The sequence below is a fragment of the Staurois parvus genome, unplaced genomic scaffold (genome assembly GCF_062004578.1).
Source record: "Staurois parvus isolate SC_StPar_1 unplaced genomic scaffold, SC_StPar_1.0 ptg000097l, whole genome shotgun sequence".
Lineage (NCBI taxonomy): Eukaryota > Metazoa > Chordata > Amphibia > Anura > Ranidae > Staurois > Staurois parvus.
Window position 1 is genome coordinate 1880191 of NW_028317893.1, and position 14081 is coordinate 1894271.

A 14081-nucleotide genomic window follows, 5' to 3' on the forward strand; every position below is an offset into this window, starting at 1 on the left:
CAAAGTGCTAGAGAGGATGCGATATAGGATGGACCATTGCACATTTGTTTTGTGTTTCTGCTTAGTTATTCAAACATATTGGTCCAAGAGACTAAGGTAATATTGAAGATTTGGTTGGGTCTGTTTTTTCCTGGCTCTAACACCTCATATAAAGATTATCAGAGTGACTCAATCCTCCATTTACTAAATTGTGCAAAGAGCAATGGGGTTGATTTACTAAAACTGGAATGCAAAATCTGGTGCAGCTCTGCATAGAAACCAGATTCCAGGATTTTTTGTCAAAGTTTAATTGAACAAGCTGAAGTTAGAAGCTGATTGGCTGCCATACAGAGCTACACCAGACTTTGCACTCTCCAGTTTTAGTAAATCAACCCCAATGTGCATTTACATTGGAAGTAAACTTTAGCCGCGCCCATTAAGTCATGGTTTAATCAGATAGATGATACAATATTCACAGAGGAATTAATACAGGGTAGATGATAATCTCAATGCTTGGAGAGAAATTAAGATATATACAGAATATTTACTGGTTTCTAGCTCTCTTAATTAAAGACTTAATGATATAATGGCCCTTGGATTAGATATTCGATTTTACCATATATTTGTACACCAAGGAGATACTATTTATTTTTTATGGATAGTGTCTGGGCTCAGGAAAATCGATAATCTCTCTCTCTCCCTCGTTTATCTCTTCTTTTTTTCTATCTTCTTTTGTATATTTGTCTTACTATATCAATATGTTCTCTGCTTCATGTTCATGTGTAGTTTTTAATTGTAGGATTATGTTAGGATCTATATGGAAACAGTGAGTTAGTTGTTTAAACTGGTGATCATTTTGGGCAAGATTTTTTTTTCTTTTACTAATCAAATGACAAAAAAAAACAATAATTTTGTTTGCAATTTAAAAGTATGCTACATCATCTGGTAGGTAAGAAATTTTAAAAGATTTCTGTTCTTTTCAATATTTCCATACATACAAAGAAGAATGTGATTGTCTTCATATTTGAGTCAAGCTTAAAGAGATTCATCCCTCCAATCTGCAGTTTAATTTTCACAAAACTTGGAAGTCAACAGTTGGCAGCCGCTATCTCCAGACATCTCTCTTCTGACTCTGTTGTGTCCCTGATTCCCTGCAGCTGCTTCCTGTTTTTTTTCTTTGAACATATTTATGTGAATAGTTTCAATACAACCAGCACACAGAACCTAGAATATACGTGTTAATAAACAGGCAGCCATACTGAACATTTCAATCACGAGTCTCTTGCTACCTACATTTTTATGTCAGTGCTTTCTCTGTAATATTTCTGTTCATCATTTGCAAAGTTTTTTTTTTTTGCTTCAGCTTAGTAAAAATATTTTTTGAATACTAATTTAACATAGTGTAGCTGCATATGAAAAATGCTTTTAGAGTCTTATTTAACCTCTTCTCGCCCACCCTGGCATTTAAAATGTTCTGAATATCCAAGGGGCAGGAAGGATTGTTGATCTTGTAAACACTGTGATTGGTTGTTACAGTGGTCACATGATCAGGCACTGGTCCCGCTGGCTACTGATTGTTTGTCTAGACCCGAGAGCTGTCTTTGAAAGCTCGGTGTCTGTGCTGAAAGCATGCATTAAGTGCCCTCTCAGCACAGAAACATAGGTCACCCAGAGACGCATATATGTGGTGTGTGGGCATCAAAGCCTACCCTTTTGCCACCATACATATGTGTTGCACAGCTGGCAATAGGTTAAAGTGTAAAAACTAATAATTAACTTTTCTTATTTGTTCCATTTGGGTCTGTCAAATAATTCAAAGTGTTTAAAGTATAAGTAAACCTCCACCTTGTGAAACAACTCATACAATGTAAAATAAAAATGAAAGCTAAAACATTTGTGTATAGATATAAAAAGCATGATGAATACATCCCCCCTCCCCTTTTTATAAGTGATCACATTCTCTCTGTTCTCAGATGCATAGAGAGGTGAGGGAGGAGAAACAGCAGCAGGCTGGTCTTCCCGGTGAATGGCTGTGCAGTGGGGGAAGGATGTAACACGTCTGGTCATTAGAGGCGAGCAGGCTCAGTTCCCAGCAGAGATATAAAACTGACCACACTGTGCTCTCATGCCTAATGTGGTAATTTTTTTTATAGGAAAGCAGTGGGCCTGGCAGGAACACCAGGTATTTTACACAAAGGAAGCAATACAAAGAGAACAGGATGCTTTTTTCATACAAGTACATGGTACAGTGATAAAAGCAAAAAAAACCTGTTAATTCTGCCAGAAATTTGCTTAGCCAAACTTCCTATATGCTCTGCCTCTGCTGCAGTGTTATCAGTTAGCGTTGTTCCCAGTTTTCTCTGTGAACTACCGAACATCTTCTCCTATGTAATAAAAATGAGCAGAGGAGGTGGCGTCCTGTAGTCCTAACATGATTGCTGTGAAATTCCCTTTCACTTTGGTACACTACAGTGAGTGAGCTTCACCTTAGGACAGGAAATGTATGTCTAGCAGGATCACCAGGTAAAAATTAAGGAATATTATCCCAGATAGAAAAAAGGAAAAAGTTCAGACACCAAATCTAAGAAATAGGAAGCTGTAAAATATAATATTTTTGTCCTTGTATTTAGATACACCTTATTAAAAACTAAGAAACATGTAAAAAAAAAAGCTGGAACCCACTGCAACCAGTCATATTTTATTGTGATTTCTCAAACCAGAACAAAGGTAAAATTTTCATCACTTTAAAAAGTTAACAGAGCTTTTACCTAAGGATGCTGTCCTGCTAACAAACAAATGAAATCAGTAAATGCCAGCGTACAACAAAACAGCAATACAGAACTGATTACAGAGTGGCCTGCACAACAGTAGTACACTTGTATATAGGCATTTTTGGAGCCATTTATTTATAATAATATGGAAATTGATAAATCAGGATGATAGAAACATTTTGGTTCAGGCAGTGGACTCTCTTGGATGTGTGAAAATGATCCAAAATGACAGCTTTTATGTAGCAGTTTCACTGAGCACAATAATTTTGTCAGAGTTGGTCCATTCCTTCAAAAATACAGACTTTTTTTATGTAATATATATATTTTTTATTTTTATTTTTTTTTACTTTTTTTTACTTTTTTATTTTAAACTTTTTTTTTTACTTTTTTTTATAATGCATAGTTAGAAACTGTAAATTTTCTCTTTGCATTTCTGAACTTTGCCAATTGCACAGAATTCACAATGGGTTGTGTGCTTAAATATATACATCCAAAAGCCTTCCTTTATATCAAGGTTAATATGTGGCTAGAGAGTGCTGAGCAACACTGAAATAAGCATACAGTATGTCTGTATGCTAGTGTTTCATATGTAACTGTACAATAAAAAGTAGTTATATCCTTATGTAAAATCAAAGATACATGTAGTGTGGAGCAGATTTTGTCTCACTGTCATACTAAAATGGACCTATACGTCAATGTTACCCCAAAACCAGGCTAACGGTATTGCTGGGATGAATAAAGAGTAAGTAGTGCTGAATCACTATCCTTTCCTAGAGAAACTGCTGCTCCAGGTACCGTTCAGTGCTGCATGCATAAGCAAATATCTGAGAAATCGGAACAAGTACATTTGCTTTTTGTCATGTCATCAGCACCGGAGGGACCTGGCACAATTTTTTTGCTAGCAAAGTTTAGAATTTCTTGATTCCTATTGTTCTTTAACCACTTGCCTACCGGGCACTTATACCCCCTTCTTTACCAGGCCAATTTTCAGCTTACAGCGCTGTCGCAATTTGATTGACAATTGCTCAGTTATGTAAGATTGTACCCATATGAAATTTTTATCATTTTTTTCTCATAAATAGAGCTTTCTTTTGGTGGTATTTGCTCGCTGATGGGTGTTTTACTTTTTGCGCTATAAACAAAAAATTGCAAAAAATTTGAAAAAAAAAAAACATTTTTCTTTGTTTCTAATATAAAATTTTGCAAACAGGTAATTTTTCTCCTTCACTGATGTGCGTTGATGAGGCTGCACTGATAGGCAGTACTGATGGGCAGCACTAATGAGGTGGCACAGATAGGCGGCACTGATAGGCAGCACTAATGAGGTGGCACGGATAGGCGGCACTGATAGGTGGCACTGATAGGCAGCACTGATAATGGGTACTGATAGGTGGCACTGACTAGCATCACTGCTGGGCACTGACTGACGGCACTGCTAGGTATTGACTGGCGGCACTGTTAGGCATTGACTGGAGCAATAGCTGGGCACTGACTGGCACAACCGCTGGGCACTGACTGGTGGCACTGACTGGAAGCACTGATGGGCACTGGTGGGTGGCACTGGTGGGCACAGGTGGGTGGGCACAAGTGGGTGGCACTGCTGGGCACAGGTAGGTGGCACTTCTGGGTGGCACTGGTGGGCACTGCTGGGCACAGGTGTGTGGCACTACTGGGTGGCACTGGTGGACACAGGTGGTTGCACTGCTGGGCACAGGTGGGTGTACTGCTGGGTGGCACTGGTGGGCATCAGTGCCCGGATGATCGGTGCCGATCCCTGCTCTAACAACTTCCGGTTTTCGGCAGTACTTTCCTTACGATCTGACAGCATGAGGAAAGTGCAGCCGAAAACCGGCAATTGCATTTCCCTGTGATCAGAGTGTCATTGGACAAGGCTGATCATGTGGTAAAAGGCCATTGTGATTGGCCTTTTACCACATCACGTGATCAATTGTGTCCGTGGGACACAGCGATAACGGAGATCGCCAGGGGCGCGCAGGAGAGCGCATTCTGGGAGGACATCATATGACGCCCTCCCAGAACTGGCCGGTCGCAGTGTAGCCGTCATTCGGCTATCTGCGGTCAGCAACTGGTTAAAAACCACTGTGTGCTTCATTTAGTTTCGATTTGTTTTTTGGAGGAAAATGTATTTTTCTGAGATTTGAATGTATACGAATCTCTGAATGGACATAGTAACAAATGTTAATGAATCAGGAGAAAAGTTATAATGAATCTTGCTTCTTTTGTTCTTTAAAAACCACTGTGTGTTTCTTTTAGTTTCAATTCGTTTTTCGGAGGAAAATTAATTTTTCTGAGATTTGAATGTATACGAATCTCCGAATGGACATAGTAACAAATGTTAATGAATCTGGAGAAAAGTTATAAATTTATGAATCTATGTGTTTCATTCGGATGACGTCACATAATGCGATAGTAGCTCGGGCCTATGGGAAAATTAATTGAATTTTTTTCAAATTTGTTTGATAATTCGTATTTGGAAAACAAATGGATGAAAATTTCAATCCATTCATTAATTCAAATGCACATGACGCCAGATGATATTGTTCAATCAGCTCATGACATTTCTCTTGGTGGGTTGGACTAATGCCTGAACATATTGCATCCCTTTGATTTGAATCCGCTCAACTGGATAATATACGAATATATAGCAATCTGCTGGAAAAAATGCAACATTATTCAAATCCACCCAGACCAACAAATTTATAAACTGAATGCCAAAGATAGGAAATGAATTCTGAAAATAAATTGGGTCAACATAACGAATATTGCAAAATGAAATTATTTAATGAACGAATGCATCCAATACTGAACTAAAATTTCCGGTGTGTACATGTCTACAATCCACATACCACACTCAGATTCAAAGGTCTGTGCTGAATCCTGTCACAGTGCCTATAGCTTTTTCCTAACATTAGTGTATATACTTTAATAACTCTGCGCTTTAATGCACTATATATCCTTGATGGAAGAAAATAAAGCTCAATGTAATCATTTTACAGTACTTTAAGAGTTTCTCAGTTTACAAGACATCCTGCTTTTTCATTAGATCAGGGGTTTTCTTTCAATATAAAAAATATACCTAAATAATATGGGATGCGTGGAAAATTAACTACCACTGAGAACCATGAGTTCTTCCACCAAGGATGTGATGAATCAGTAACAAACAAGTTTCACTTCAACCTTTTACTGTTTAATTAAGAAAAACTGATTTTAAGGACTCTGTGCAGTCTTGTTACTTGTGTTAAGTGCTCTCTTTGATAATCAATGAACTTCTTCTTTACATAGGATTGACAGGGTCACTTCTCATTAAAGCTTTGCAAATTGGGTAGTTTAAAAGAAATTACAATTCATTTTCTATTTCTTTCCCATATACTTCCAGGTGAAGTGCTGCAAATACTGGCCAGACGATACAGAGATATATAAAGACATTAAAGTGACATTAATTGAAACAGAGCTACTTGCTGAATATGTAATAAGAACATTTGCAGTGGAAAAGGTATGTGTCCCTATTAACATTGTTTACTCAGTTTACTTTTAGAAAAGTAGAAAGGCATCATTGTAGACAAACTCTGTTTTGCAAGGATGCCTGAAATGTATATCAAATGCTGGTTTCTTATATCTCTTAGGCGAATGGGTGTCCAAACTATGGCCCTCCAGGTGTTGAGGGACTGCAAGTCCCATGGGGCCTTGCAAGACTCTGACATCCACAGGCAAGACACCCAGAGGCAGAGGCATGATTGTACTTGTAGTACTTCAACAGCTAGAGGGTCATAGTTTGGAAACCCCTGCTTTAGGCGCTCTGTTGGTGAAGTGTCCCCATCAAAATTCCATAGCCATCCAATTGTTGCATCTGTTTGAAAGTCAAATGTTGGGATCATGCTCGTCTGATCATATTCATTATCAGTAATTACCAGATAACTGAGGTTTTAGCTACAAAAGAGTCACTTTAGTTATAGCCTTAGAGCAGGGGTGAAAACACAACTACTGAAGAAAAATGTCTGCATTGAATCTCTAGGACATCATTTAGCCTGACCACCAGTGGCCTACTATACTTGATATTTTGAGTTAGGGATGGCCTACTATAAGTAGAATGAGCAAGCTGCTATAGTGGAGCTGGTTATGGAAGCAGCAGACATCCATAATTATTGCATTATTGGTGATCTGTGCATTCCCAGGCATTTGGTTCAGAACCTGCAATATGAACTCAGCAACCATCCACCCCAAATGGAAGCAAAGCTCTGTGCTGCTTCCTATTAAAGTGAAGAAGCAATGACACTTCCTATACCACTTAACAGCCTCTCTTCTAGTAGCAGTAGGTTGCTGGAGCATTATACAGGAATCCTAATGCATTGTTACACACTTTTATACTTTAGCCCATTCCAAACCCCACCGGTCTAGCAAGAAGTGATTTTACAAACCAATCTAGCATTAGTGGTGGTAATAAATCTGCCAACCACTCACAACCTCCAGATTACACTGAGTACACAGTATGTATAGTATATACATAGATTTTTACTTTCTCAAAGAATTTGTGCAGACATAGTCAAGTAATCTTGCTCAACCTAGTTCTTGATGTTATTCAGCCTGGCTTTTGTTAGGTTATACTATGGTGAATTATATCCTGTCAATTGATAGTAGAGGGGTGTCAAGCTGTTATTGTAGGCAAAGACTGGCATAAAGTAGTGGATGAATTGCAAATAGCGTTCATATTGCTTAATGAGCAAGGGGTCTATTTATAAATTATACAGTAATTTGTCCATGTGACATACATCTTTTTATAATAGGGTGAATGTGCACCAGGAAAATGTAGACAACAGGTGAATGTCACTTTTATAGTGAGCTGTAAATGTTGCTTTTAACCCAGCATGCGAGCCTGAGCTATCCACGTTGCTGAAACTATGTTTTTACATGTATTTCATTTATTTTTTGGAATTTTAAAAAGACATAAAAAAAGTATTTCTGCCTCTCAAAGATATAATCAGAACACACTAGAAATCCCAGCTGGTTTGCCAGTGGCAAGGGGCATTGAGTATGTTGATGCACAGTGCACATACCCTACAGCACTGGGGGTGCTTTGAAAGGGATTTCCCATAAATGGGGTACCTTGCCCAAAGCACTGGTGCCTGATGATGTGTTCTTTAGCACTCCCAGTACCCAGGAGGGGGCATCAGTAACATGTGCACAGTTCCTAGCTCCATGCTGCTTTTTTATGCTGTAAGGTCAGAGATTTATATAGAAGGGCTTCACAAATTGCTGAACAGGCTGTTTTTAAAGTGCTTGTCGACATCACTTTTAACATGAACTTTCCAGTTTTTGGAGAGCTTTGTTTGTGATTGGCAAAAGCAATTTTAAAGCAGAGAAAGTTCCTTCTGATATAGAAATTGTTTCCTGATTGCAAAAGCATCCTGATCATTTTTTTTTACTTAATACAAAATGTCTTTTTTTTTTACTTGAATATCACAACATCTTTTTTCTCTTTTGCCATGACTGTTATCATTACATTTTCTATTTCCCTGACAAGCCATAGTTCCTATACATTGTTTTAATCTAGAAATAAAACTAAACTCCAGGCAAACTGCTATACAGTATACACAGTTGAAATATATAGAGGAGAGTTGTTTTACCTGCTAATGGATTTGTATTGCTCTCTATCCAGTTCTAAAATTTACATCTGCCTGGCAGGGTGGAAGATCTGATTTTTCTCTGCTACAGGCAAAGTACATGTAAATAATTTCTTTCAAGTTTTGGATAGAGAATGAAGGGATTAAAACTCCAGTAAGGTTTTTACTGCTATCCTGGGTTCTATTTAATTTACATTCATGATTGGGGTGTGGTAATAACACATGGTAGAGCTCCCCCCTCCCCAAATTTCAAGGGCAGCAGATGGGGGTGTACACATGCTGGGGCACAATAAAAAAATATCCCTACTGCCATACTTGTGTACAGATGTATCAGTGGTATCAGTAATCGTAAAGCAGTAACATTATGCCTCCTCAGCTCATTTCACTCTCTGCAGAGTAATATACTGTGGATCACTCTTCAGAAGACACCAAAAGTGTAAATGAGCCTTTGGAGAGATGTACTATCACTTCCTGCTAATGACTTCTCCAGGCAGGAAGTGAGGGAAAATCAGCACCAGGGACACAAATATAAATATAAAATATGACTGCCTTACTCTACTCAGCCAAAAAAATTTTTTAATTATGTCTGTGTTGCTGTTGGAGAATTATCTTCACTTCCTGTCTGGTAAAATGTTGGTAGCAAGACAGGAAATGGTAGGAAATTTTTCTAGGGGAGCTCTTGATAACAATAAAACCCTGATAGGCTTTGTAAACCTTCACCCTATAAAAAAATAAGACAAACTGTTTGGCTAGATATACACTTTCAGATCTTGCCCCTTTGTCACTCTGATACAATAAACTCTGATACAGCAGCAGAATGAGGAGCTCATCTCCGTGTCACTTCTGTTTTCTCCTATTAGCATGTTCTTGTTAGTACCTAAGCATTGCAACACAAGAGTGAATTCCCGTGCTGCTTCTCACACCCCCAGTCTGAGCTCTGCTGTAACAAGGGACTGCTAGAGGATGATACCAAGTAAAATATAGGTACTTCATCCACTTGCATTACAGCAGCTAAGAATTCCAAAGAAGAGCTCCCTGCAATAGAATACTGTAAATACGTACCTGTCTGGTAGGGTGAGAGTCCTCTGTCTTCCATTGCTGCAGTCTCCAGGAAACTCTTCTGCTTTTTACACTTCACCTGCCAGCCACTGTGATTCCTTCTTCTGACACCTACATCACTATAGGACTCAGTGGCTGATGGGAGTACCCACAGCATGAAGCTAGGGACACAACCACTTGAAATTCCAGGAAGTGTCAAATGCTAAAAATGGAAATGCTGCTGGAGACTGCAGCACTGTATGACAGAGGTGTTCAGACTTGCTGCCCACGTCAGAAGTAGGTAGGTATTCCCAGTCTTCTGTTGTAGAGTTCTTTGTGTAGCATCCTCCTAGTTATGCTAAGGAAAGCTAGATCCCTAATAGTTAGACAGGAGCTGAATAGCAGCTCAGGTGCAATAGCCAGAGGGGTCAAATTTGAGTCAGGACTGAGAGACTCTGCATGCCAGCCCCACTTGAATTTTCCCCCTGCTCTGAGGCTTTCGGAGGAGGGCCTCGGAGGCAGTGGGTGGATCTGAGGAGTGGTTGGCTGCACCTTTGAGGGATATCAGCCAATGCCCAACAGGGGGCTTGGCAAGGGGCTGCACTTCTCTAAAAGCTGTTAGATTCTGCTCAGTTGGGGGAGTGTAAGTCAACTGGAGCTGCAAGCTAGCACTCCAACAGTGACTGTGTCAGAGAGAGAAGAAGCTGTAAATAGTTCAGGAAGTTGTCTGCAGATTTCAATTCTCTTGGGCATCCTGTACATCCCTAAACTCTATCCAAGTTTAATCCCCTCAATAAAACAACAAAACCAATGCTCAAGATCTGATTTCTGTCTGTGGATGAAAGCTGTGTTGAAAATGCTAACTGACTGGCTGTGCAGGACTATAGGGAGATCCAAAATTAATCAGCAGTCCCTAAGGGGGTAGTGCTTCATTTATTTATAAAAATACATTTATTGGTGTATTAGTGAATATAGAACTTCATTATTTGTTTCTTTTATATCTACCTGGAGTTTAGCTTTAATATATAATAGTTAGTATCCCAGACTACCCGGCACTCCCATACTCCTAATTCTCTTTCACTTGTTTTATTTTCATGTTAGCCTGCATTCAGTGTGAACTAAAATTCAAAGCAGCATCCAAGCCCTGTGAAGTTTGCAAATTGCACTGAATAGCATATGTCTCCGTTGATGAGAAAAGTGTGAAGACCTCCAGTTGGAGATGCTTCTTATTAAATCTCATGTAGACTTGATTCATCTGCTGAACAGATGGAGTTCCATTCAATCCCATTAGAAATGGTAGCACTGTATTAAAATGTCTTAGTTATTGAGATTTATGATCGGCGGTACAATATTATCTCTCTGGCAGAGTATTGCTAGAACTGGGGTGAATTTAGTTCATATCTAAAATATGTTTCTGTTTTTTAGATAGAACAAAGTTTTATTTCTTTTTCCGGTGATTTTTCTCATATCAAATATTAAGCACATTAGAACCTACAGATTAAGAAGATTTTTTTTATGCTCATTAAACAATACCACATGTTTAACAAGTACAGCGCTCACACCTGTACACCCCCTATGGATCAAAGCAATTTGTACCATTCTGCTGTGGCCCAGTTTTATTGGGCAATAACTTTGCCATTACTTAAGATAACAAAGAAATACATATATCATTTTTTAAGAAAAAAGAGGATTTCTTTTGGTGATACTGTCTTACATTATTTTCTTTGTTATTCAATCCAAAGACAGAAAATGTTCAAAACTAAAAAGAATGCACTTTTTATTCTTTCATCAGTGTTAGTTAAAAAAAAAAAGAAAAGAAAAGAAATGTCATGTTTAAAATGACAATGCATGTTGATTCTAGTACAAAGCATTGCAAAATTATTTACAAATGAAATAAAAGCATATTTTTTCAAATTTGCATTTTTTTAATGCCACACTTAAAAAAAAGTTAAGAAACATCAGTATAATAATACGGTAATTAAGGGGCGAAGGCAAATAAGGCACTAATTAGGGTTGATTAAATTAAACTAAGAATTAAAAATTAAAAAGAGGTTAAAGAGTTCATCCCTTTGCTCTGCTGATAAATGAAACAGAGTAGAAACAAAAGGAACAATGTTACCTCTGTCTATCTCACATCTGGACAATGTTTATAAACACTGTTTTCTTCTACAGCTGCTGCATTTACACCAGATGTCATATCTTTTAATAAACTAAAAATCTAACGTATGCCTAAAAGGGAATGGACAAACATTTATTTACAAATACACTAAATGAAAGGCTTTTCCAAACAGGCCAGGCAAAGTAAAGCCATAATAACATTTTTCAAATATAAGCAGATAGAGACATTGGGGTTGATTTACTAAAGGCAAATAAACTGTTTATTTACTTTGCAAGGGTATTTTCGCTACAGCTTAGTGAATGAGGTGAAGCTCTGTTGACTTCCATCATCCAATCATGCGTGAGCAAAAATGCCAAAAATGTTGTTTTTTTATTTTTCTTGCATATGATTAGGTAGTCAATGCAAAATTAAACTTTACCATGTTCACTAAGCTTTAGTCAAATTCCCACTGCTGCTTGACTGAGCCAATAGGGGTTAAGAAACCAACCACACTGAACATGAAAACGCGTATAAGAAACCTACACTCAAATAGTCATACTACATTGTTGACATGGGTCCAGCAATAATGGTCATCTTTCTCTTCAGCTCTGGAGGCATGCTGTCATGTTAGCTTACTGCCATCATTGCTCCAGTGCAGGACTTGACATTAAAGAAAAAGAGTAACCAAGGAATTTTATTTCAGTTTTTATAAACTAGAGATATATGTAAAAAGACATTTTAAGTGTTATGGAGATGCCTGCTTAATTCAATCCACATGTTGGAATGACAGTAACTAGAGAGTAACCAGATGCCTTTATATACTGTATGTGTAGCAACAGATTAGAACAGGTTTGTGATTCCCCCATGTTGCAACACTAGAGATAAATAACCCATTGCATACCTTATGACTCCTGTCACTGCACCCCATTATTTTACAAATAATATTTTACAAGCAAATGTTTGCTGCTAGTATCACTTAAATTGCATTGAATAGATTTATTGCTACAGAGCTATTTTATTCATACTTTATTATTTTTATTATATCTACTTGACAGAGGGGTATACATGAAATACGGGAAATTCGCCAGTTTCACTTTACAGGTTGGCCAGACCATGGTGTACCATACCATGCAACAGGGCTACTAGGATTTGTACGGCAAGTTAAAGCAAAGAGTCCACCAAATGCTGGCCCATTGGTAGTACACTGCAGGTAAGCTATATTATCCTTTTATACAGTATGAAAGGAGATGTAGGTGGTTATGTAGAAATGAAGGCACAAGGAATTCCTACACCTTCAGTCAAGAAATTCCATGTCCACTCTAGTATTGATATTTTATGGCCTTTTCTGCAACTCAATTTGGCTAACATTTACCAAAAATGGAAATTACACATCAGCTGCTACTTACATGGCCATGGCAACCAACTTAATTTGTTCTACCCAATCTGTGGTTGCAAAAAAATCTAAAGGCTGACACTCTGCCCAGGTATGTTCTAGTCCCATCTATTTATGGTAAATTCTGATACACCAAGAGGTACTGTTAGTTAGTTGAAGTTTTAGTATAGCTGTTTTGCTTTGTGTCGAATATGCTCACTTTGCAATAAAACAATGAAGCTTAGAAACCTCTGTAGTGTATTAATGAGCTCTTACCAAATAAAAATGCTGTACATACAACTGTAGGAAAAACAATTCACTGCATACAAAGTATAACAAAATATGCATACAATGTACACGTGCCCAAACAACCTATCCTTCCCAGGAAATTAGCATGGAAAATGTATGCAATAAGTATACTAAAGAACTACTTGACTTGGTTATTCCTTTGATGGAGTCTTCTTATGGTTCCTTACTTCTCAGACTCTTGCAAACAACTGTTTCTTTGTCTACCAATACAAGGCTTGTTCAAGTCATTTTGCCTTCCCCCACTTCCTGCCTACATCATTTCCTGTAGCATCATTTCCTCTATTGAGCTTCAAGAACTAGTCCAACAAGTTCATTTGCATACCAATAGGAGAGGAATAGCTTCTAAAACAATACATGATCCTAAAAATGTTACTTTATATTTATGCCATAAAAACACTAAAATAGCCATAGCGACACTTTCCACTTCTTGATTTTTATAGCATAATATAGGAAAAAGTGGAAACATAGCAATTCTCAGCAGCTTTTAAATCCCTTGTCCAGGAAAGATAAACCTGTATTGTAAATGGGAGGGAAACATTCCCTTTTGACTCTTATATATTATGGGTGATCAGACTTTTCTCCCTGGACAAGCAACATTTCTTTCAGTAGGGTTAGCAATGTCCTTGGCTGTATGTGTAACATAGAGGGAAGGAAAGCTCCAGACAAACATCCAATGTCCTCCAGACCATAAGGAAATGCTCAGATGAAAGTCTACTCTGATTCAGTCATCATCAGGAAATCATCTGCATCTTCCTCCTGTTCTCATTTTTTCTTCTGGTCTGCCTCATCTTATCTGGCTTGGTCATTTGCTTTGCCTGCACCACCTCTGGATGTTCATTACCTTAAAAGAATAAAAGACAAAGCAGATTATATGT

General features: G+C 38.0%; 1 protein-coding gene across 10 annotated transcripts in view; it reads left to right on the forward strand.

Annotated features, from left to right (window-relative positions):
- PTPRM (protein tyrosine phosphatase receptor type M) overlaps positions 1–14081 on the forward strand; it is a 998088-nt gene that overhangs the window by 926138 nt on the left and 57869 nt on the right. For all 10 annotated transcript variants that reach the window (XM_089670974.1, XM_089670978.1, XM_089670975.1 and 7 more), the window contains 2 exons: positions 6148–6264; positions 12581–12735. In XM_089670974.1, coding sequence (XP_089527100.1) covers positions 6148–6264; positions 12581–12735 — 272 coding nt within the window. The remainder of the gene's footprint in view (positions 1–6147; positions 6265–12580; positions 12736–14081) is intronic.